The sequence below is a fragment of the Fukomys damarensis genome, unplaced genomic scaffold (assembly GCF_012274545.1).
Source record: "Fukomys damarensis isolate Sample0158 unplaced genomic scaffold, DMR_v1.0_HiC HiC_scaffold_19, whole genome shotgun sequence".
In the NCBI taxonomy this organism is placed as follows: domain Eukaryota; kingdom Metazoa; phylum Chordata; class Mammalia; order Rodentia; family Bathyergidae; genus Fukomys; species Fukomys damarensis.
In genome coordinates, this window is record NW_022900931.1 from 55,487,234 (window position 1) to 55,513,518 (window position 26,285).

General features: G+C 40.7%; 1 protein-coding gene and 1 non-coding gene across 2 annotated transcripts in view; one reads left to right on the forward strand and one right to left on the reverse strand.

Moving 5' to 3' along the window:
• Nucleotides 1–8,450: 8,450 nt before the first annotated feature.
• Nucleotides 8,451–26,285, reverse strand: part of Uba2 (ubiquitin like modifier activating enzyme 2) — a 39,597-nt gene continuing 21,762 nt past the window's right edge. The window contains exons 10-17 of the mRNA XM_033765737.1: nucleotides 24,310–24,476; nucleotides 22,043–22,136; nucleotides 21,838–21,946; nucleotides 20,607–20,766; nucleotides 19,161–19,257; nucleotides 14,658–14,763; nucleotides 11,461–11,597; nucleotides 8,451–9,680 (exon numbers count right to left, since the gene is read on the reverse strand). Coding sequence (XP_033621628.1) covers nucleotides 9,499–9,680; nucleotides 11,461–11,597; nucleotides 14,658–14,763; nucleotides 19,161–19,257; nucleotides 20,607–20,766; nucleotides 21,838–21,946; nucleotides 22,043–22,136; nucleotides 24,310–24,476 — 1,052 coding nt within the window. The 3' untranslated portion in view covers nucleotides 8,451–9,498. The remainder of the gene's footprint in view (nucleotides 9,681–11,460; nucleotides 11,598–14,657; nucleotides 14,764–19,160; nucleotides 19,258–20,606; nucleotides 20,767–21,837; nucleotides 21,947–22,042; nucleotides 22,137–24,309; nucleotides 24,477–26,285) is intronic.
• On the forward strand, nucleotides 24,562–24,665 carry LOC117287017. The gene has a single exon (XR_004518198.1). It is a non-coding gene; the product is annotated as a U6 spliceosomal RNA (small nuclear RNA).

Sequence of the window (26,285 nt, forward strand, 5' to 3'; positions counted from 1 at the left end):
GTTACTTCCCAGCGCCGCCTCGGTTTCAGGCGCTGGGCCGAGCAAGTTCAGCCTTGTGTAGACAGCGCACCGCCGACACCGACCCTCCAGACACTGCGTCTTGCAGATGCGCCCTTAGGCCCTTGCAGGAATCCACCACCTCCAGCCTGTGGGGAAGGCGCCTAGAGCTAGGAGCTGTGGTTGGAAGGAGGCTGGTCCTCAGCTGGGTCCCTGCACACACGCCCCTCGAAGGCCAAGGCCAGACCAGGCTGAAGACAGGCCTCAGGCTCGGGGCCAGCAGGCAGTGAACCTCCTCTGTGCTCATCCACTGGCCGGTGGGCAACCTTGAGGTGTGAGGACTCCTCCCTTTTCCAGCGCTCACCCTCTGAATTTTGGGTGTGGCCTGGTGTAGATGCTCCTGAAAGCACTGGTGCTGCCTCAGGTGCCAGGACCTGTGGAGCCACAGAGGCCACGTGGGTGAGGGAGAGCGATCCCCAAAAGTACAAACTATAAACTCTTGTCAGGATCCAGGAGAACAGCACCGTTACTCAATTCCAGGAAGGCACCTCCAGCATCTCAGGGGCAGGGAGCCTGCATAGGGAATTGGCCTGGCCCAGTCTGACCTGGGCATCGTGGCCTCAACATGGCTGAGGAGTCAGCTGTGGTCCCAATTTCACAGCTGAGAGTGAAGCCTAGAATCTGTCCACACCACTTCCCAGGGCAGGACTGTGACTAAACTGGTGAACGTAAATTACTGTAACAGTCTAGAAAGGGCAATTCGGTACTAATATCCACACAAAACAACAACAGAGATACTCATAACCAGTGATTTTTCTTTTAGGTATTGGGGATTGAACCCTTCACACTGAGGTACACCCTCGCGCCCCTCCCTGCTTTTGTTACAAGGGATCGAACTCAGGACCTTGCTTTTGTGAGGCAGGCACAGCGCCACTGAGCTAAATCCCTGGCTTGATACTATGTTTTTGAGTATGAGGTTGGTATTTATGACTTTCAGAAAACTAGAAAGACCGACTGGTTAGTCTGTGGGTCCTTAGATCCTCAAGCCAGTATTTATTGCTGCATAATAAAATGAAAAGTTGGGTTCCCATGCCCAACAGCTCTTGGCATCCTACTTACTGCTCTGTTTTCTACCCATGCTGATGATGGGGAGTTTTCCACTGAGTGCATCATATAGTGCAAAAGAGATGTAGTTCATATTTATAGATAAGTGAAGGAAGTGTGTATAAAACCTAATTTTCCTGAGATTGATTTCGTTTGTTTTTTGACACAGGTTCTTACTATATAGTTGAGACTGACCTTGAACTCACTATGTAGCCCAGGGTGGTCTCGAACTCACAGTTCCTCCTGCCTCAGCCTCCCAACTGCTGGGATTACAGAGGTGCGGCACCATGCCCAGCTTCCTGAGAGTGATTTTGTGAGAGTTAAAATGAACTGCTGGGGAGCCAGGTGTGCTGGCATTTGTCTATAATCCCAGCATTCAGGGAGGCTGAGGCAGGAGGACTGTAAATTCAAGCCCAGACTGGTCAATTCAAGAAGACCCTGTCTCAAAATAAAAACGTGCCTTTTTTAGAAAAAGGATGGAGCCAGGTGTGGTGGAGCATGCTTGTAGTTCCATCACTCGGGAGGCTGAGGAAGGAGGATCACCTCCAGTTTGATGCCGGCCTGGGCTACATAGCGAATTCAAGACCAGCCTGAACTACATAGCAAGATCCTGTCTTTAAAAAAAGAAAAGAAGAGAGAGCGCTGGAGGTTTAGGTCAGCAGTGCAGCGCTGGGTTCAGGGGTGAGGGGAGAAAAGAAAAGAAAGAAAAAGGATGGAGATATATCTGTGTGAAGTGCCTGCATTTAATCTCCAGTACCAGAACCAGAAACACTGAACTGTTGAGTCTGGGAAGGTAGCTCAATGGCCTACCGTGGATGAGGCCCTGGGTTTATCCCCAACACCACAAGAGTGAAAAGGAAAGACTGTTGGCAGATTCCTGAAGTGCAAAGCCTGAGAACCTTTTTTGCATTGTGCATTCTATTAAATTTTTGCTCCCAATCTTTCCAAGTTTTATAGTCATCACTGTTGCTAGATTTAAACATTTTTGTTTTGTTTTTTTGAGACAGGGTCTCACTATGTAGTTGAGACTGACCTGGAGCTATGTAGCCCAGGCTGGTATCGAACTCACAGTGATCCTCCTGCCTCAGCCTCCTGAGTGCTGGGATTACAGGTGTGCGCCACCACGCCCGGCTAGATTTAAACATTTTAAAGTGGGCATTAGTGAGAGAGACTTAGAAAATCTCCTAGGATGTTCCTTCACCAGAGATAAAAGTTATCTTCAAATATAAGCAAACTACATGGAAGCACTGTATAACCCTATACATAGTTCAACTTAATTTATTTTTTTATTTTTTTAGTGAAAGCAGTTAAAATTTCTCAATTAAGCTTTTGGCCAGAATGTTTTGAATTGGATGCAGGGGAAAGGGGAATGTTCTTTCTATGAGCAGAATGCAAATAATGTATCCCCAGTCTGAAAATACTTCTCTAAATATATCCTCCCTCAAAACAGTCAAATGTAGATTTTGGACTGCAAGAGCACTGCACTCCTCACATCTACAAGCCACAATGATTAGAAACATCTGCATTTTTTTCTCCCCTGACTTCTTTGGATTTATGGGTGTGTGTGTGTTAAGAGATTGAACTTGGGACCTTACGTGTACTAGGCAGGGCTCTCTACCACTGAGCTATATCCCCCTTCTTTCTTTCCTTTTTTTAATGTTTTTTATTTTGAGACACCATCTCGTGAGAATGCCCATGCTGGCCTTGAATTTGTAATCCCCTGGCCTCAGCCTCCAAGTAGCTGAGATTACAGGTGTGCACTACCAAACACTCAGCTTTTAACTTAGTATTTCTGTGTATGTTACAAGAGGCTAGTTAAATGGCGTTAATTAGCACGTTTCTGGGCTGCAGGAAAAGACCACTTCCAACATGCGCCATTGATGGGCAACCTTCAGGGACAACACATATGTTATGAACCAAATGCCTCTGGGTAGCTTCTGAGTAGACTATTAGTCTACTGGGGACAATTTGATGTCAGTTTCCTAGAGGTTCAGTGGCTGGGGATGGTACACACACCTATAATCCCAGCACTCAAGAGGCTGAAGCAGGAGGAATTCTGTGAGTTCAAGGCTAGCCTGGACTACCTAGTGAGAACCTGTCTCAAAAAGATAAGAGTATGTATAGCCGTCTATTTTCTAGAAGCTCAAGTCAAAAAGAATCTTTCCTAAGTCCCAACCTAGCAGAGAGACAGGTGAAATTGATTTCATCACTTAACTTCCCATTCCAACTTAAGCTTTTAATAAACTTGATGGCCTTTCAACATGAATCATAGGATACACTCAAACCTTTGGAAAAGTCACATAGTTGAGCTGGGCACAGCTGCATACACCTGTATTCCAAGCTACCTAGAAAACTGAGGAGCTGGGGATTTAGCTCAGCACCATAGTGCCTGACTGGGAAGCGCAAAGTCCTGAGTTCCATCCTTGGTGACGGTGACGAGAAAAAAAAAAAAAGCCACGGTGGGAGGATCACTTGAGCCTAGTTTAGGACCAGCTTCAGCAACGTACTGACATGTTAGTCATTAAATGGAAAGTATAAATTGTATGTCATGTATACCTGTGTGTGTGTGTGTGTGTGTGTGTGTGCGTATGTGTGTGTGTGTGTGTATAATTTTCCATTCTTATTGTTGTCAAAGCTGGATAGTACAATCAACAATGTATATATCACTCGACCCTGGATACAACAGATGGTAATTTTGCTCTTTTTTCTCTCCATACTATATATTTTTTTAAAGTTATAGGGTATCCGCTGTGTATGGTGCCACATACCTGTAATCCCAGCACTTGGGAGGCTGAGGCAGGAAAATCAGTGTGAGTCTGAGGCCAGCCTGGGATACATAATGAGTTCAAGGCCAACCTGGACTACACAGTGAGATCCTGTGTCAAAAAAACAAAAAAGGTAGGGCTAGAGATTTAGGTCAGTAGTTCCGCCACCTGCTTCACAAGTGCAAGGTCCCGAGTTCAATCCCTGATACCCCCCACCAAAAAAAACCACTATAGGTATTATGAAGCTTCATCCCTAATATCCTGAAAATAACAATGGCCTAAACGAGGCATGGTGGTGCACACTTGTACTAGCAAAATTCTAGGATAGTAAGAGGCTAACAAGTTCAGCCAGGCTGGGCTACTTAGTGACTCAGTGAGACCTGGTCTCTAAAGACCTGAGAATGTAGCTCAGGGCAAAGGCTCAAAGGTTGAATCCCCAATACCACGAAAAAAATTTTTGACCTTTTTAACTCCAAGAGTATTGTCATCCCTAAGAAAGTAACTTTGTGTCTGTTTTAATGGTACTGGAATTAGAACCCAGAACTTTTGCACTGAGCTAGATTCCCAGGAACCCTCACTTTTTTTGGACACAAGTTCTTGCAGGGCCACAAAGTTGCCTAGGCTAAACTCAAATTTGGGATCTTTCTTGCCTCAGCCTCCCAAAGTGCTGGGATTATAGCTATGTGTCACCATGCTCAGCTTCAATTAACTTTTACATTTCCATTTTTCACAAGAATTGCTATGTTCATTTTGTAGAATTGGAATATCACTTTAGAATATTGCCACTTTATTAAGTTTCTTTTGATTTATAGTAATCACCATTTTATAAAATGCCAATGATTAGCCTGGTGTGGTGTGTTGTGCCTATAATCCCACTACTCTGGGAGGCTGAAGCTAAAGATTGAAAATACAAGGCCAGGGATTTATTAGCTCAGTAGTTCTACTGCCTGCCTCTCAAGCACAAGGTCCTAAATTAGATCCCCAGTACCAAAAAAAAAAGATTGAAAATACAGGTCCAGCCTGGGTAATTTAGTGAGGCCTTGTCTCAAAGTAAAAAGAACAGGGCTGGAAATGTAGCTCAATGTGAAGGCTGTGAGGGTTCAATCCCCAATATAGCAGAAAACAAAAAGCCAACAACTATACATGCTGGCACATGCCTGTAATCCCAGCACTCAGGAGGCAGAGGCAGGAGGATCACTATGAGTTTTGAGGCCAGGCTAAATTATAAAACAAGGGGCCGGGGTTTGGCTCAGTGGCACCCCGCATGCCTTGCCAAGTGCAAGGTCGAGTTCAATTCCCAGTACTGGAAAAAAAAATAAAAAGCCCAGACAGTTCAGTTATGGATTATCACATACACTGTACTTTATTTTCAAATAGTGCGTACTGAACTCAGGGTCTTCACACTGAGCTACATCCCATCCCTTTTTAGTTTTTGAGACAGTGTCTCACTAAATTGTCCAGAATGGACTCAAATATACAATCCTTTTGCCTCAGCTTCCTGAACGCTGTGTTTATAGGTATGTGGCACATTTGGATGTTTCTTCTGTTGTTCCTGTACTTCCTGTTAGCTGGAAGTTAAAGCTACATGCTTTAGTAGATTCAGGCTAACAATGTTTGGCAAGGTGCTGCCGTGTTCTTGGTCTTATCAGGAACCACCTAACCACTGGTGCCGCCAGGTCTGATCACTCGATTATGGTGGTGGCAGTGGCAGCCAGAGCTGCCCACCGATGAGGCCGTTTTCCTTTTCAAGTCAGCTGTGGATCAGCACTTGAGCACTGTGCTAATAGTTCTTTGGCAGCCTTGCATGGAAGGGTTTTGGCATCTTTTATGATCGTCCCCTGATCAGTTATTTCATGTCTCAAGGCCTATGTTAAAATGCTGAATCAGGCTGGGGATTTAGCTCAGTGGCACCCCGCCTACCTTGCAAGCACAAGGTCCCAAGTTCGATCCCCAGTACCCCCCCCAAAAAAGCTGAATCCTCCTGTGGCACATGTTGAATATATAGATCAGTCTTTACCTTGTCACCAGATTGTTCCCTAGGAGGCTAGAAGGTGATCTGATACTCGCTGAACAGAGGCTGTTGCAAAGAGCCCAGCTCCCAACTCCCCACTGAGAAGACCCAGATCTAGTGTCTCCACCTCTAGGGACCTTCAGGGAGCTTGGCCCGCTGCTGAGTTGGGCAACACTCCCCCTCCACCTTCTAGTTATGACTCGCCTTGCTGACAAACCTCCATCTTATCAAAACAGATAGTGAATATACAGATACTGCTGGAAAAGGTAGTGAAAGTTGATGCAAAGATAAAAACCTCTTGTCTGCCTAGACAGATACACATCTACAGACTTACCTGGCATTTTTCACCATGTACATTCAAACAGGAAGGAACAAAATATATACAAAATACCTGAAACACAATGCTGACAACTGCATCTAAAAGGCAGGCTAGCCTGGGATGTAAGCTCTGCAGCACCACACTTGCCTCGCAATCACAAGGTCCTGAGCTTGATCTCTTGTACAAAGAACAAACAAAAAAAAAGGTAAGCTAATGGAATGTAGGAGGGAAAGAATTTCAAATTCAATTTCTGGGGAGCCTATTTTAAGAGTTCAGAATTTTTTTGGTACCCGAAATCGAACTCAGGACCTCGCACTTGCCAGGTAGGCGTGGTGCCACTAAGCTACATCCCAGCAAGAGTTCAGAATTTCAGAATTGAGGCAGTATCCTAGTCCTAAATCTAGTTCTTCTAGAGGAAAATTAAACAACTAAAAACGTAAAGACAGGAGCCGGGGATTTAGCTCAGTGGTTTTGCCACTTGCCCCGCAAGCACAAGGGCCAGAGTTTGATCCCTGGTACCAAAAACAAAAACAACAACAACAGAAAACGTAAAGGCAGGGCCAGGGATGTAGTCCAGCAGCACTGCGCCTGCCTCACAAGTACAAGGTTGTGAGTTCGATCTCTGGTACCAAAAACAAAGAAAATGTAAAGGCAAGTGAAAGCACAGCTTCACAGCACTTTGGATGAGAGGCCAGCTTGCTACCAGCAGTTTTTGGAAGGATGGAAATTAATGTATCTTGGAGGCATCGAACCACAAGCTCCTGAGGGCAGAAACTTGCTCAGTGTGACTTTTTCTGGGTGTGTGTGGTACTGGGGATCAAACAGCACTGCAGTTACCAGCCACTTTTATTTCCTCTTTGAGACAAGGTCTTGCTAAGTTGCCCAGGTAGAATTCAAACCTATGATCTTAATTCCTCAGCTAGTACAGGCATGCGCCACTGTGCCCAGCTTCAACATGACTTTTCTGGAGGCTCTGATTATACGCTGAATTTATAAAAAGTATAAAACAAGGAGTAAGAGTTAATAGAGCTGAAAGGCAGAGTAAGAATCCACAGAGTAGATGCCTGATATGGTGGCATGCATCTGTAATCTCAGCACTCTAGGAGACTGAGGCAGGACAATTTTGAGTTCTAGTCCAGCCCGGAAAACTTAGGAACCCAAGACAGGGTCTCAAAAAATAAAAAGGGCTGAGAATGTAGTTCAGTTTGAAGGCCTTATATTCAGTCCTCAACACTGAAAAAAAAATCAAACCATGGGCCTGGGGATTGAGGTCAGTGGCATCATGCTTGCCCTGGCAAGGGCAAGGTCCTGAGTTCAATCCCCAGTACCAAACAAACAAACAAAATCTCAAACCAAACCAAAACCAAAACATCCAGAAGTGGAAAAATACAGGTAGTCGACAATTTGAAAAGCAGCTACGTATCTAAAAGGATCATTGCCAAAAACACAGCAAGGGCACAGGTGCCCAGTGGGGAGAGAGCTTAAGAGCATTTTTTTCTGAGGTCTGACTCGAGGAGAATGTGAGCGATCTTCCAGCCAGTGTCACCCTGGCTACATCTGTAGGCTGGATGGAGTTGGGTTGTGAATGGTAACCTCAAGAAGAGACTGGCCAGGAGTGGTGGCACATACCGGTAATCTCAACGTTCGGGTGGCTAAGGCAGGAGGATTGCCAACTGTTTAAAAAAACTGAAACAAATAAGATAAAACCCAAAAATGAGCCTGGTGAATTGAGGAACAATTCAAAGACTACAGAGGAGAAAAGACAGCCCACCCACACATTCTCCAGTATTTCAAATTAAAGGCCTGAGTTATAGATGCTGGGAAAAGAGGACTTAAATATTCTTTTTTTAAAGTTTCCGAAGACGGGGTCTTGTCTAGGCTGATCTTGAACTCACTCTGTAATCCAGGCTCATGGTGACCCTCTTGCCTCAGCCTCCTGAGTGCTAGGATTACAGGCATGTACCACCATGCTGGGCAAAATCACTTAAAATATTCTCAACAAAAGAGCAAATATTGACAAATTTTTAAAATAAAACACTGCTAGCCGGGCCTGGTGGCGCACGCCTGTAATCCCAGCACTCGGGAGGCTGAGGCAGGAGGATCGCTGTGAGTTTGAGACCAGCCTGGGCTACATACTGAGTTCCAGGTCAGTCTCAACTACATAGTGAGACCCCGTCTCAAAAAAAACATAAAATACAACACTGTTGTTAAGAGACTTTATTATAGAAAGTACTCGATGTAGGGCCAGAGATTTAGCTCAGTGGTTCCACTGCCTGCCGCACAAGCACAAGGTCCGAAATTCAATCCCTGGTACCAAAAATCAAAACAAAACGAAAGTATTCAATGGAGATTTTTCAAATCTTCGTACCCACTAGTTACTTACTCCCACTTTTAGTTTTTTTATGCAGTACTACAGACTGAGCCTCACAAATCCCAAGCCAAGACTATACCACTGAGCTATATATACCCCCAGTCCTGAATTAGTATCCTTTTTTTTGGTACCGTGGATCAAACTCAGGACCTTGAGCTTGCCAGGCAGGTGCTGTACTTCTGAGCTACACCTCCAGCCCGAGTTAGTATATTAACATAGAGATTTCAGCCTGCCTGCAGTAGCTGTGCAGAATGAGGAACTGTGCAGGCATTGTAACAATTACGCAGATGCCATTTATTTTGGTCCATAGTACAGTATATTTGTTAATTTGAGTTTTACAAAACATCAAATATAAATAACCTGAAATTGTAACAATACACAAAAATTGGCTTCTTACACAGACATATCAGGCAGTAAAAACTGAAAATCTGAGTAAATTAACATTGTTTTACATTAATATACATAGTGCCATTTAACATTTAAAAACAGGTTTCAATGCATAGCACTTGATATTTCTTTGAATCTGTCTCAGTTAAGAGTATGAAAATGGTTAGATCTAGGCTAAAAATAATTCTTCTTCTAGCCAAAAATAAAGGCATAATATTTATAACCAGGTATCAACTTTACTAAACCACAATATTTTTAAACTATTAAATGATACCTAAGGGTATTTACATTAAAAAGGCAACATGCATTGTGTTGTTTTATCTTGTAACTGGTTATGCACACAGCTTGTTCAAAGGGTTTAAAAACTATATTCCTACTTTCAATACAGCATCCTGCAATGTTTCTAACAGTTCTAGCAAAATGAATGCTTTCAAAGGGAGCAAAATCACTTTCAAGTCATTGGTGTCAGTTTTCCCTTTGGAACAAAGGACATAACAAATGATCTGGCTGTGCCCAGATGAGCTGACAGGGTAAGGGTTTTTGTTCAATCTAGTGCTATGACATCATCAAGCTCTTCCCTCTGTTCCATACGAGACCTCTTTGCACTAATATTCTCTTTGTCATCTAATTTCCTCTTGCGATTTCTCTCATCTTCATTGTTGTCAGCATTAATTGAAGGACCTTCTTCATCTGAGTCAACTATGAGCACGTCATCTTGCTCTTGTGCTTATTTCATAAAAAAGAAAACAATGGTTAAAGTGTGGGGTTATTAGTGGCTCACCAATAACTAATATACAACATAAAGATAACTGACTATATTATGCTACATTGTCCTTATTATTAACTTCACACATCACGTATTTGCATAGGTGCTGAAGCCAGCACACACATCACATTTGTTTTTGAATTGTCTTAAATGTATACAACCAGCAACAATTTTCTTTCCTTTTTTTTGGGGGGGGGTGGGCTTAATAAGAAATGAACCAAGGGCAAAAGGAACTACCTATTTCTTTTCTAAGCCAAACAAAAAACTAGAACAAGCATCACATAACTCAAAAGAACCATTATACTTCACTGATTTTCCAACTCCGAAGTAGAGGATGTGTATCTTAAGAGCAGTCAAGATGAACATCAACAGTAACAGTAACAGATTTTTGTTTTTGTTTTTTTTGACACAGGGTCTCACTACATAGTTGAGACTAACCTGGAACTCACTTATGTAGCCCAGGCTGGTCTCGAACTCACAGCGATCCTCCTCCTCCTGCCTCAGCCTCCCGAGTGCTGGGATTACAGGCGTGCGCTACCACGCCCGGCCTCTGTAACAGATTTTACAATGTGCCACAAATTGTTCTAACCACTGTGCACATAACAACCCACTTCATTATGACAACTCTATAAAGAAGATGAATACAGGGCTGGGGATTCTGCTCAGTGGTGCCACCGCCTGCCTCACGAATGCAAGGGCCCAAGTTCGATCCCTGGTACTCCCCACCCCTCAAAAAAGATGAACAATTTTATCCATTTTCCATAAAGGTAGAGAGGTACTGAGATATAGGAGCAGAGAGTAAGGCTGGAATTCAGACCCACTTAGGGGGGTTCCAAATTTTATTCCCTGAATCTTACATTAAAGGTGGTTTTATCCCCTCATCCCAGTGTAAAAATCAAAAGCAGAACACTTATTTTATTGCTATATTGCCTCTGAAAGCAATGCACCACAGAAAGCCAGTAAATGTTTACTTCAAATCATGATTTCAAACTACAAAAACTACCAGAGCAGCCACAAAGGAGATCACTTCAGTGGAGGGAAAAAGTCAGAAATCCACGGCCCATGGGACAGCCATACTCTATAGTCTCTAAGTTCATCCTCCCAAATTCTCAGGGAAACTAAAACGAAGAGTAAACATATCCCAAAGGCTGCAAAGAAATGCCAAAATGGAAAGAGGGGAGTTAAAAAGTGGTAACTTTAGTTTCCTGAATAAAGAATGAGGAGAGGGAAATAAACATCCAAATCAGACAATAGTAAACAGTAATTACTTGGAAAAGCACCACATACCAGCACTGAAACTCCACTTTACCAAAATCACACTGGCTTATAAGAAAACTCGAAATTGCTAGAATTCCATACTTACCAAGCACCTGTTCACTCAAAATGGTCAGATGCACTGACTTGTTGCTCCTAAATAAAAGAGGCACAGCCTACTCTGTAGACAGAACTGACTTTATGCACTAGTAAACTCACTGACATTTCCAGTTGTAAAAACCAATTTAAAAATCATGAAAGTTTTTATTTTCTCTAAGAATTTCCCTCAGTCTTAAATGTGTTCAGGGGTCATATATTCAAAGCTCAATACCAAGTACAAAATCAATACTAAACCAACACATACTGCTGACATTTCCATGGATTTCTACCTCACACAGTCAGCATTCATGAATGTAACCACAGCTTGTTTCTATATATTTGTGTTTGGTGGGTGCTGATCCACCTGCTGGCTGGGCCAGGACTTACCTGTGGATGTGGAAGGCTGGGCTCCATCATCGCTGCCATTGGTTATGCTTTTGGTGGCATCTTCAGCTTGTTTGGGCCCTACTTTATCTGGGGCATCCCCCACCACTTCAAATTCAACATCCTTCCCTAGATCTTCGCTGTAAGAAAACCATATACCATAACACAGGACTACTGCTATGACTACACAGCAAGAGCAACCAGAGATGTTGCTCTTCAAACCTCAGCATACACACTACATTCATATCATATATTTGAGAGGGCTGGGGTTTAGCTCAGTGGTTCCGCTACCTGCCTTGAAAGTTCAAGGACCAGAGTTTGATCCCTGGTACCAAAAAAAAACAAAAAAAACAAACGAACATATCATATATTTGAATCCTGCTTTTTTTTTTTGGTTTTGGTTTTCTGAGACAGGATCTTACTATGTAGTTCAGACTGACCTGGAACTCACTATGTGGCCCAGGTTGGTCTTAAATTCACAGTGATCATGCCTCAGCCTCTCTAGTGCTGGGATTACACACATGTGCCACCACACCTGGCTTGAATTTTGCTTTTTAAAATATTAAAATAAAAAGATAGGGGCTGGGGATTTAGCTCAGTGGTGCTGCCACCTGCCTTGCAAGCACAAGGTCCCGAGGAGTTTAATCCCCAGAACCAAAAAGATTATTTACAATAGATTTTTGTGCTAGTTCAAAACTTTAACTCAAATGGGTCAAAACTAATGCATCTTTGAATTAGGGGACAACTTAGGAAAAAAAAGCTAAATAACTTTTATTACCAATGCATAAAACTGAATCTGAAATGCTGTAGCCTAATGTAACTTAGACATTATTTCAACAGGTGTGCCAAACGATTCTATATAATCTATTCATAATCTGATTTTGATCACAGTAGTGTTGGTGTTTTATGGGTAAAGCTACATGGTTTCTGGGTTTTTTCCTTTTTTGGAGACAGGGTCTTGCTATGTAGTTCAGGTTGGCCTTGAGCTCACTATGTAGTCCAGGCTGGCTTTGAATTTGAGGCAATCCTCCTGCCTCAGCCTCCCAAACACTGGGGTTTATAGGTATGACCCACCATGCTTTGCTTTCCATTTTTACAAGCAGCACCCATTTTTGTGAGTTCCCAAAAACATGTATGAAACTTTAATGTATGAAAGTCAAACAGACATACATTCTTTTGGGGGGGGGTGTTATGTTCCCAGAGAGCGAAAAAAATATGTTAAAAAAAAACCCAAACAAACCAAAACCCTAATTATACTTCCTCTTTTATTACTATTATTATTTTTTGGGGGGAGTGCTAGGAATCGAACTCAGGAACTTGCACTTGCCAGGCAGGTGTGGCACCACTGAGCTATACCCCCCATCCCTGTTTTATTGTTTTTTAGACAAGGTCTTACTATGTAGATCAAGCTGACATGGAACTCACTGTGTAGTCCACGAGATCTTCCTGCCTCAGCTTCCCAGGTGCTGGGATTACAGGTGTTTGCCACAATACCTGGCTACACTTTTTGTTTTGAAACAGGGTCTTGCTAATTTGCCCAGGCTCTGAGAGTGCCAGGATTATAGGCATGCGCCAAGATGCCTGGGTACTTATATATTAACAGGCTGAACAAAGTATCTTTTTAAAATTCCTCATTGATACCCATATAATGACACAGATTTAGATTAGTGTTGCTTGACATCCATTCATCTTGCACTATTGTAATCTGTATACTAAGGTGTAGTGTATGTGTGTATGGTTGGTGTGTTTGTGGTTATACTTGTTTCATAAAAAGTGTTAAATGAAGCCAGGCGTGGTGGTGCACGCCTGTAATCCCAGCACTCGGGAGGCTGAGGCAGGAGGATTGCTGTGAGTTCGAGACCAGCCTGGGCTACATAGTGAGTTCCAGGTCAGTCTCAACTACATAGTGAGACCCTGTCTCAAAAAAAAAAAAGAAGTGTTAAATGACAGTAAAGACTAAATGGGGGTCATTAGTGAGAAGTTTTAAGTTTACATAATGGACTCAAAGATAGACTTCACTAGGGCCAGGGATTTAGTTCAGCGGTTCAGTGGCCTGCCTCACAAGCGCAAGGACCAAGTTCGATCCCCGGTACCAAAAAAAAAGACTTCACTAAGCTTTGATTGTTGATCTCAGTTGGACACCCCTTGGGCATCAGTAGTGTGCTTGTGTACACTTGTGAAAGAAAAAGACTATGAAAAGACATGTACAATAAAGTGGAAATATCACACAGCATTTAAAAGAGGATGAATAGTTCTGCAAACAAAACAAAATAGGGCTGGGACTACAGATCAGTGCAAGGCCCTGAATTCAATCCAAGTTACCACCAAAGGGGGAATGAAAAAGTACAGGATCATTTGCATCACAACCTTGCTGGATATATATAAATACTCTGTAACACAAACCAGTTTGAGTACTTTTTTTTAAAAAAAGCAGGCAGGAAGTAAAAGCAAATAGAAAAAAAATATATGACTCAGGAATCTGTATAGGATAATTCTTCGTGTGTGTGTGTGCATGTGCATGTGTGTGTGTTTGGTACCAGGGATCGAACTCGGGTCCTTGTGCTTGCAAGGCAGGCGGCGGAACCACTGAGCTAAATCCTGGACCTTGTTTTTTTTTTTTTGGGGGGGGGGCCAGGGGTATTTGGGGGGGGGACCAGGGATCAAACTCAGGACCTTGCATTTATGAGGTAGGCACAGTGCCACCGAGCTAAATCCCTGGTCCTATATTTTTTATTTTCTGTCCAGGTTAGCCTCAAATTTGAAATATTCCTGCCTCACACTCACTACTCCTGGGACTCTAGGCCTGTTAACACCATGTCCAATAGGATAATTCTTAAGTCTTCTGTTATGTCACAGAATTACAAAATTATCTGCCTTGTGGGAGATAATATAAAAAGGCTGAAGATTTTATTGCAGTTTAATTACTGAAATAAATTCATCTCTAATTCAAACTATTCAAAGTCCTGGAGTCCGTGTCATTCTATCAGTCATCACTGTTGGCAGTTATTTTTTGCTTAATCCTTTTAATTTCTGAATCCCAAAATTTTTTCTCTAGATTCAACTTCAGGGAATCCAGTGGCCAACTCAAATTTACTGCCGTTTCAAGTAAACAGTAGAGTTTAAGGGTAAGAAAACATTTTTCTTCCACTTTTCTTTATATATTCATAATTGCTTATACTTAAAATATTAACAGTACCTACCTATGAAGGATGTTGATCAATAAAGTGTAGTCCTGAAGGAAATCATCTGCTTGAAGTCGGCTGCCATTTCTAATACCAAATTCTGACAACTTCTTATGATTATTAGCTAGGAAATATGAAAGGCACATAGTTACTTTATGTATGTCTTCATGATGTCAGGTAGGTTTTTAAAAAGTTAAACTTATGTTATAGGCCGAACCATGTCCCTCTAAAATTCATATGTTGAAATTCTAACTCCTAGTACCTCCAAATGTAACCATTATTTGGAGACAGCTTTTTGAAGAGATGATTAAGTTAAAATGGGTCATTTATAGGTTAAGCTTTGGCCAGGGATTTAGATCAGTGGTTCTCGATCCCTGGTACCAAAACAACAACCCCCCCCACAACATACATGTAAGCTTTAACCCAAGCTGACTGGCATCTTTAGAAAGAGGAAATTTGAATACAGAGAGACTTAAGGGATTTATGCCCTCAAAGGAAAGTGTGTGAAAACACAGAAAGCCAAGGAGGGAGTCTTCAGATGAAACCAAATCTGCCAACACTTTCATCTTGGACTTCTAGCCTTCAAAAATATGAGAAAACAAATTTCCATTGTTCATTCCACCCAGGCCGTGATATTTATTATAGCAGCCCTAGCAAATGAATACACTAAAGGCAATGGAGGCAAGCATTTTAGAGCTTTCAATGAATGATAACAAACAGCCAGCTGTGGCATGTGTGCCACAGGTTCACCATCACTGCACAAAGCAATCAGGCATTTAGGAATTTAACCTGGCACATACTCAATTATCAAAACTACTTTAAGGGGGCCAAACAAATTCTGAGAACCGTTTTCCATTTCAACCAAATTAATTCTAATGTCCTGAGAGTCAGAAGCAACTTTTTTGGTACTGGGGATTGAACTCAAGGTTCTCACAACGTGCTAGGCAAGCACTTTACCACTGAGCTCATCCCAGGCTCTAACATTTTTCAATAAACACCTAGTGCAGCCTCCCAATAATAATCACTCCAACTTGTTCTCTTTTTCAGGTCATTTCTACTTCTTTTTTTCTTTTTTTTGGTATAGGGGATCAAATTCGGGACCTTGTGCTTTCAAGGCAGGCAGCTGCACCACTGAGCTAAATCCCTGGCCCCTGTACTTCATTTTAATATTCTGAAGGGGTTGGGGATTTAGCTCAGTGGTTCCACCACCTGCCTCGCAAGAGTAAGGTCCCGAGTGCGATCCCAGTATCCCCCCCAAAAAAGTATTTAAGCATTTTAATATCCTGAGTAGGTAGCCCACCGTTCTTGATATCAATAAACCTTTTTGGCTAGGTGAAATGGCACATATCTGCAGTCCCAGCTACATGGGAGGATGAATACGGATGCTCATTTGAGCCCATGAGTTGGAAACCAGCCCAGACAGTGCTAAGAGGCCCTATCTCAAAACAAAATCCCTTTGCCTTACAAGCACAATGTACCGAGTTCAATCCCCAGTACCAAAACAACAACAACAAACCTTTACTACATTACCTATAAATAATCTTACTGACAAGTCCAACTGACCTTCTGGTATCACTACCCCTCCCTGCCTATCTAAGGTCTTTCTGCACTCTAATTATCCCTTGTTTTCTGCCTGTTCAATTTTTCTACTCTCCTAGCCTATAAAAAGCATTTAAGTTTCACACAAACTGTTTCCAAACACCCCTGCTTCCCCCATCTTGCTGCCAATGTCCATTTACTGAATATTTGCTCTGTGCAGGACGGGGATTGTTTAGAAATAAACACTGGTTATGTTTAAACAACATATAACTTTCTACATTATTTCAAATTTTCAATCCAATAATCCTTCCTTCATTTTCCGGTACTGGAGATAGGACCCAAAACCTTGTGCATGCTAGGCAGGTACTTGTTTTGTTTTGTTTTTGGTACTGGGGATCGAACTCTGGTCCTTGCGCTTATGAGGCAGGCGCCCGAACCACTAAACTAAATCCCCAGCCCCTAGGCAGGTGCTTTGCCACTGAGCTACACTACCCAGGCCTATCATTTCTTTCATCTAAGAAAAATGCTTAGAAAGGTTTGCCTTACCTTGACACCCAGAAAATACTGAGTTTCTTCTAGTTCTTTTCCAGATTTCATTCTGTTAATTTGTTTCATGTATCTGGAATGTCCTTTTGAGAAATGGCATTTGATAACTGAGACTTCCAACTCCAAAGCTCTTCCTACAACCACATTGACTACAAACTTCTCAGATCCAACAGGTTCAAAAGGAAACTGAGTAGTGTGGGTTCCCCACCCCTTTTTTGATTTGAGACAGGATCTCACTACACAGTCCAGGCTGAACTCATTATGTAGCCCAGGATGGCCCTGAACTTGTGATCCTGCTTCCTCAGCTTCCTAAGTACCCCACTATGTCTAGCTTAATGTGCTTTCTTATCTTGGTGAATAGCGTCATCTCTGAAGCCAGAATCCAGGAAATAGTTCTGAACAGGCTTAACAATGCTATTTACTTTTCCCTACCTGTGCTCCAAATTCTGACCTTGTGATTCCCAAGTCTGTCATCTGCCTCTATATTACTAAGCAGCTCTCATAGCCCTCATTCTCCTTCACTAGCTTCCTTACTTGTAGAGATCATACTGAGCCACACTGTTCCTCAGCTTCAAATGTGTGGGAGGGTACTAGGCAAATGGGAAGTCAAGGGACAGGAACAAGACCACATACATGACCTATATGACACAGAAAGTGCCTCAATGCCACTGCCAACCCTGTGATACCTTCACCATACACTGAAAGCAAATACTAACTAGAAATCCCCAAAGCCCTTTTGTATTAAGTTCATGCCTTTTATATGGTCCTCCTGTCCAAATTCCAGACTCCCCCTTCTCTGTCCACAAGATCCTCATTTCTTCTTCAAAAACCTGACTCTCTCTTTGTAAAGCAAACTACTTGAAAACTGTCTTTCAGGCTGGGGATCTAGCTCAGTGGTTCCACCGCCTGCCTTGCAAGCACAAGGACCTGAGTTCGATCCCCAGTACCAAAAACAAACAAACCAAAAAAACAAACAAAACAAAACAAAAAACCAAAAACAAACAAACAAAAAAAACACCACTTGTCAATAATTTCTCCTATCTGTTCAAGCTGTAAAGTAACTGTCTTACCTGTCTTTGTTATGAATACCTAAGACTAGGCCTATAACACAGGTCTGCAAACACATTTGAATTACCGTTGTCTCATTCTCAGTAGCAAGGAAAATGGTAACATTTAAGGCCCCAAGATTCTTGACCAGTTTTCATTTTTAAGCTAACATTTGAAAGAGCTGGTGAGAACTAGGAGGATAACATATGATTACAGACACACTTGGGAGGAGGGGAATGAAACAGCTGGTTAGAATGGGGCTTAAATATTCAACTAGATTCCTAAAATAGACTAGCACCCAGCCAATACGCAGTCTCCAATTACAAATGAACTTATGTCCTCAACAATTTCTCAACAAGCAACTACTGTCAAGAATTCCCACATTAAATCTTAAAGACAACTTAACATTTAAATCCTCATCAGGGGCCAGGGATTTAGCTCAGTGGTTCTACAGCCTGCCTCACAAGCACAAGGTCCTGAGTTCAATCCCCAGTACCAAAAAAAATAAAAAAAAATAAATCCTCATCAGAATCTAACAAAGTACACTGAATAAATGACTGGACAAATAAGTAAACATGAGAAAACAGTGTACTCAATCTCTGAAAATAATGGTACAGAGGGAAAAAATTAGGACACGTAAAAAACAACTTCTAACCTAAGAAATGAGCTAAAAAGTGGCAGAGGAAGTATGGGAACTTTTAAGTCCAATCACACAGTCTAGAACAATCTAACAGAGATACTACAACACAATTCTCACTAAGGAAGTTCAACAAAATCAAATACACTCTGCCTTATGTAACAAACGCATTAACAAAAGGGGTGAACCCCCCCCCCTTTGGTAGTGCTGGGGATTGAATCCAAGGTCTCCCGCATAAGGTAAGTGCTCTACTGAGCTAAACCCTGAGCTACTCTTTGGAGTTTTGAAAGGAAAGCTCAGAATATTAAAACTGAGAATGGATTTGCAGCAATATTTTCTGCTATGGAGAAGCAGGCTATCAAGGCCTTCTTACTCCTAGACAAAACACCCCAGAGATTTAGTGTTCCCTTCCACTCTGAATTAATTGCTAGTCTCATCACCAACTTACCCACCTGTACTCATGATACAGGAAGGGAGGTGCCTTGGAAGTGGGAGTTACTGTAAATAGCATCTGTGCATTGGTCACTGAGAAACTATCCTTCAACCTTGGAATAGTACAGAGTTCCAAATCTGGAATCAAGATTCCACCACCAAGGCAAACATCAATGTGGGAAGAGTATATCTCCTTGACTAAACATCACCTGCATCACTATGACACTGAGTAATGTACAGTGAATGTATAAATTAACATATACTCCTTCCTTTAGCAGTTCACCCAAGTGAAGGGAATGAAAAATGAAGTAATGTAATACCTTCTGTCTCTCCTTCTTCTGAAGATATTAGGATGGTTCCCTTTCCATCTTCAATTTGAACATCTGGCGCAACCATAGCAAATTTCTCTTTCACTATCTATAAGAAAAAAAGATTCAAAATGTTAACACAGGTAATTACAAACCATAAAAAGCAAGACATCATTTTTATGAAGGCTCCTATGTCCCCCTTCCATTGGAAAGGGGTTAGATTATTGTTAGGGCAAGCAGAACAACTGGACATCTACTCATATTCCATCCCCTATATATGACCACTAATACAGAGCTAATCAAACTTCCTCCAAGTAGGGGGTCCAGAACTCCTTGATTGGCTCTTGGCTCTTGGTATTTTATCTTTTCCTGCAGACTGGGAGTGGCCTACACACCTGAAATATTTCATCTGTCTCTTTGCCAACCCAGCAATGGAAGACATTAGATGGAAAAATCTGTTACTAAACTGATTCTCAGATAATCATGCCCTTCCCAAATGCCATCTCTTTAAATTCTAAGATGTATTTAGAAGTAGTAATAGTCTATTAAGTTCTAACTGCTTCAGAACATTAACGAAAGATCTCTTTATAGGTCTGATTACCTTACAAATAGAGGAATTATCTTTAATCCCATCAGTCAACATATAACAGTAATTATTTCCTAGGAAATTAGGACACCCACCATGTTATGGTCAGTTTACCAAGCAAGATCTGATGTTTCTCTGACCACAACATAAGTCCAAGTTGGTCAGCCCTGTGTAACCAACTCTTCCCAAAAGGGAAAGGCTTCTTCCCCCAGCTCAGGAGATATATAAGTATGTATTATGCTGATGGACACAGAGAGGAATAATCTGAAGTAATCACCAAGAAGTGAGACACTTTTTTTTTTTTTTTTTTGGTACTGGAGATCGAAACTGGGGACTTTGTGCTTGCGAAGCTGGTAGAGGAACCACTGAGCTAAATCCTGAGACAAAGAAGTGACACTCTTCACAGCCCTTTAACATGAAGATACTAATTGGGGTTTTGCTCTGCTGGAAACACAAAATTTTTCACAGTGCATGCAAATACCCTGTTCACTGTCATAATCAGGACTCTTTAAGGATACCTTTTTGGCTGTTCAAAACTATGGTAAAGTTTTTAACACTATCTGGTAAAGACAGGAAAAACTCTTCTGCTTTCCCTGAAATTGTGCCATCTCTGTACCAACTGGAGTAAGCATCCCAGCCAAATATACCTGTATCATTCTAGAATGAGACACACATCCTGGAAATGCAAACAAAAATGCCAGCAGGAATCCAAATAGTGGTGTAATCTAAGAAATCAGAGCAATCACTTCAGTAGTCAGTTTTTCAGAGCAATGATCAGGTGTTTAGTATGTTATAGTAATAATGTAAAGAGCAAAAAAAAGGAACCTGGATTCCCCCTCTCTCCAGGAAAAGGGAGCCAGCCCTGCACTTACCTTATCTTGTAAGGTGAGAACACTCACTTTATGGACATTCAGCCGTACAGTCACCTCTGGCTTGCTGGCACACACATAACAACTGGGGTTTGGAGGATCCAGTGCACAAGGCACAAGAAGCTTCTTTCTCGGGTTTGGTTGCTTATTCAAAAAAATCTTCAGAGAAAAAAACACAAGCAGGAATCAGAAATGTGAGTTACAATTTTACACACCAATCTAAAAATCTTATTGTATATCCAATTTTTAAAATGACTTAAAATATTCCCCTTTACAATATATGGCAAAAAGATCAAGAAAATCATAACCTTAAGAGTCTGATTTTCCTATCTTCTTTCCTAATCAGCTACAATGAACAAGGCTAGGTTTGCTGTAAAGGGACTTTGAGTCATACAAAACTCTGTATTTCTTTGCTATCTAACGTAACAGTAATGATACAGTCATAAAGATCTCTTGTAGCAATAAATCAGCTTGTGGATGTCCTTCCTGGTGTTTATTCATACCAACTTTAAGCTCTCAAAAAAATCAATACATTCATTTCTGTAATTTAATAATGCTTTCACTGTCTGGAACCAAACTGCCTACATTTCCGGATTTTCTGTGGCAAAGACAGTTAACATAATTATGTCAAAAATATAATGTATACTGATATTATTTAATACTCCCCCCAAAGAATCAAAGTAAATACAATATAGTGAAATTAAGAAAGGTCTCAACTCCTGTAGCTCAATGGTATAGGGCTTGCCTAGCATGTGCAAGGCCCTGGATTCAATCTTCAGCAACACAAACCAGAGTGTATGTGTGTGTATGCACATGTGTTGTTTTCAGAGTTGAAAAAACAAGGATCACATTAATCTCTTTAAAAATTCAGTAAAGCTAGAGATGTTAGAAGCAAATTAGCTTCTATTTCCATTTAGCAGATAAAAATAAAAGAAGCAAATGTGCTTTCTTTACCATTGCAACTTTCAGGAAAGTTAAACAGACTATAAAATAACTGGAATAGTTATTTTCCATCACTTTAAAACAATTTTGTTGTTTTAATTTTGAAAGTTGTCCATTTAATGTGCTTTTCATAAATTTTGTTTTTTGGTGCTTAGGATCAAATCCAGAGCCCTACAGTGAAACTCCCAACAAAAAGAAGCTGAATTTAAAAAAAAAAAAAAAAAAAAAAAAAAAAAAAAAACAGAAAAAAAAAAAAAAAAAAAAAAAAAAAAAAAAAGAAATATACTCACTGCTACATTGATCTATTTTTCCTGATAAAATCTTTAATCCTTCCAATACTATCAACCCGGCAATCACTGCATTAGTAGTAGCAATAGCAGGAATAATGTTCCCTGCCATTGCTGGGGGAAAAAAAGATGGACATATTTGGCTGTTAAAAAAGAAAATACAACTCTCTAGAGGTTTCAATGATACAAATGAAGTACAGAACAACTTACACTTTATATCAAATCTGCTCTTCATATTCATACTGAAAATATGCATCCTGAGGTTTGCGGCAGAGGTGACAAAATCCATTGCAGATGGGTCATCCTGCCAAAACATAAACAACATAACAAGTCTTCCTACAACTTGACCAGTTAGACTAGCAATGTTTTCAGAGCAGTACTTCCACCTGTTTATAAAACTGCAGACAGTCAACCAGAACAAGAGATGATCCTAAAGAGATGCTCACCAGCAAAGTCTTAAGAGTTAAGTGGCGTTATGGTTTGAGTGATAGCCTGGACTGTGCAATATGGTAAGGCTTTCTGCTTTTAGAAGCTTCTATCCCAGTGTAGAATTCAGAAGCAACACTGGACGAAAGATCACTGAATGTGCCCCCTTTAACCATGCAATGCCCTGTGCAAAACTTCAGTGTACAAAGCTAAAACCATGAGATTTACTGTGTTACTATTTTATTCACACTTTGGGTCATTTTTTAGCAAATAAGGATGGCTACCATCAAAGATGACTGACTGCTGTGTGTGCATGTCACATGTGATGCAGCAGAAGTTTGGAGCCTGACATGAGCTCATCATATGCCTAATTCAATGTGCTTTTCTCTGTTGTAAATTGCTTCTCTCTGTTTTAACTGTTTCTACTCATATTTTTGGTAAATTCTTGAGTGAGATGTAACTTTGTCTCTGTAAGATGGGTTTTATTCTCAAAAGGTAGAGGCAAAACACAGAGGCACAATCCTGTAATTCCAGTATCTGAGAAGTTGACAAGATCAAGCCCAACCTGGGCAATTTAATGACTTAGACCTATCTCCAAAATAAAGAAAAAGCCAGACATGTTGGCACACAGCTTTAATCCCAGCACTTGGGAGGCTGAGGTAGGAGGATCATCACAAGATTAGAGCCAGGCCCTGTCTAAAAGAAAAGGTCAGGAAGACCTGGGGATGTAGCATAGCACTAAGGTCCAGTACCAAGAAAAAACTAAAATAACAATTCTCAGTTCCAAGGGTTCTTTATTCAGTTCCTATGAACTGATGAACTATCTGAGCCACTAGAATAACAAAAATATTGAAAAGGCTACCTTTAGTATCATGTAAACACAAGACTAATGTTTATAAGAATCTCAAGAATCTAAATTTACTAGCACATCTGATCCAACTAAACTTTGTGTACACAAAGCTATCTCAGGTTTCTAAAACTGGCCAAACTCTTTCCCTTACATTAAAATCTATAGTAATCTTTACCATCATATGAATATATAAACCTTATCAAATAACTTATGTATATAATTAACATCACGTAAAATTCTCAAGCCTGGGAGCACAGGCCTATAACCCCTGCACTCTAAGAGGCTGAGTTTGGGAGCAAGAACTTATCCCAAAATGAAAAAGGGCTGGGATGCAGTTCAAGGGTTGCCCTGAGTTCAATCATCTGTTAAAAAACAAAACAAAATAGGCCAGGGATTTAGCTCAGTGGTTCCACTGCCTGCCTCAAAGGACCAGAATTTGATCCCTGGTACCAAAAAAACTCAACCCAAACCAAAATAAAACAAAAGTCAATGCAACATGTAATAACAAGCTGAGTGTACTGGCTCACATTTGTTATCTCAGCACCGAGGAAGCTAAGGCGGGAAGATCACTTTAAGTTCAAAAGTTTGAGGCCAGCCTGAGCTATATAGTAAGTTCAAGACCAGCCTGAATTAGAGTGAAACTTTGTCTCAAGAAAAAGAAAAACAACCAGGTAACTGCAGAGCACTATTAAATATTACTTGAGGCTAAGAATAGGTCCATCTCATTTTTCTATTGAGGTCTTTAGCTCAGACCTCCTAAAAGTTGTAATTATTTCAACAGAAAGGCAATTTCAATCACTTTCAAAGTCAAATAAAGCCAACAGGCTATTGTCTACAAAAGGATTTTGACTTCTATTAATACATCTATATTGAATTTAAAGTCTATTTTCTTAAGTCAGTGGAACATTCTATTCTAATAAATTCACATTACTTTTCTTGTCAAGATCATTATAAACCACGAATCCTTTACTAGAATTCAAAATGAAGTTTCATGATACTGCTCAGAATCATACATACAAAGTTCACACTGAAAATACAGTAAAACATCCAAACCAAATTAAAGATACATCCTCGAGATCTGATACATGATACCTCAAAAATTTCTAAGTTCCATTACAGCTCAAGAACTAAAATATACATGTGAAATAAATAAAATATACATGTGATACATCAATAATTGACAAACATTTTCAAAACGAACCTTATCCCATATGAGCTCAGCTCCATCCCCTTTTTCAGCTAAATGAATTCTCAAAGTCTCAATGCTCTTTGAAAAAAGACGTGCATAACTCTTCACATCTAGAACCTGCTGGTCTTTCAGACCTAATTGGGGTTCATTTTGTTGATCTGATGCATTGGTTTCCTCTCCTAAAAAAATAAAATAAAATTGAATTAGAAACTTCATAATAGATACCATTTCTCCACTGGGTTCCATTTAACAAATTCAATCCTTGTGCTCACTTCAGCAGCACATAAACTACAACTGGAACAAAACAGAGATTAGCATGGCCCCTGAAAAAGGATGACACACAAATTCTTGAAGCATTCCTTATTTTTAAAACAAACAAACAAACAAAAACCAATTCAATCCTTCACCAGTAAGGCAAAGAAAGGTAGGCACAGTGGAGAATACAATAATCCAAGCCACTGAGGAAATCAAGGCAGAAGGACCACCATTTGTAAAAAGGGAAAAGAAGAAAGAGTGAAGGGAAGGTAGGGAAATGGAAAAGAAGAACCAAGATATATCATGTATAGGTACAAATTCCATATGATTAATTTATCATTATGTCTATCTATAATGCACCAATAATAATAATAAAAAAGGATCGCCAAGTTTGAAGGCAGCCTAAGCAACTCAGTGAGACCCTGTCTCAAACAAAAAATGAAATAAGGACTGGAGATGCACCTGTCTTAAGAGCCCTGAGTTTAATCTCCAGCACTGCAAAAAAGAGGAAATCAAAACAAAACAAAAACCCTCCATTAAAGTAATTATCACAACACAAGTATCTGTAGAAGTAAACTGTAAAAAAGTCGAGATGGCAACGTTGTCAGACCTCACATGGAGGACGTGAAGGGGATCATTGGGGGATTCAAGAAAAAAATACAAATAAGATGATAAGAACTAAGCCCAACACATAGTTAACACTAAGTAGAAGCTATCTGCCCAGTAAGTTAAGTATTCCATGTTTTTGAAAACTGCTTCCAAGTGACATCTCTTGTCCCTAGGAATCTTTTAAATTCCAATATGGTCTGTGCTGCTTTGCATAAATTAACTGATAGACAATTCAGATAAAGGAGAGATAAAAGGTATCAACAAAAATTGGGTTGGGGAAGTAGTCACTGCACTTAATATTGTGTGTTTGTCTGTTTTGTTTTTTGTACCAGTGATCAAACTCAGGTCCTTGTGCTTGAAAGTCAGGCAGGGGAACCACTGACCTAAATCCCTGGTCCCTGTTTTGTTTTTTGAGACAGGGTCTCCCTTTATAGTTCAGGCTGACCCTGAACTCACTATGTAGCCCAAGCTGGCCATGAACTCTCAGTGATCTTCCTGCATCAGTCTCCCAAGTGCTGGGATTAGAGGTGTGCAAAATCATGCCAAGCACTGTATTTCACATTTAAAAATACAATGTTAAATTAAGTCTTGAAGAAACAATACTAACATAAAGATGGATACACATATACACTCATCACAACTTTATGAACTACATGTTAATCAACAAATGACTAAATAATAACTGACTGAAGAAAATCAAAAGTATAGTATACTATTCCAGCACTTATGCAAATGCAAAAACCAACAAAACAAAAAAAACTTTAGCCAAGCATGGTGGTACATACCCATAATCTCAAACACTGGAGATGCTGAGGCATAAGGATTTTGAATTCTAGGATATATAATGGACCCCTAACTTGGACAAGACTTGACAGAACAAGACAGAAAACTAGGAGAGGGGAGAGCGGAGAAGACATAGAAAAGATAGTTGTACTATTCAAAATATTGTGATCCGCCAGGCACGGTGGTGCATGCCTATAATCCCAGCACTAGGAAGGCTAAGGCAAGAGGATCACTATGAGTTCAAGACCAGCCTGGGCTACACAGTGAGTTCCAGATTAGTCTCAACTACATAGTGAGACCATCTAAAAAAAAAAAAAAAAACCCAAAATATTATGATCCTA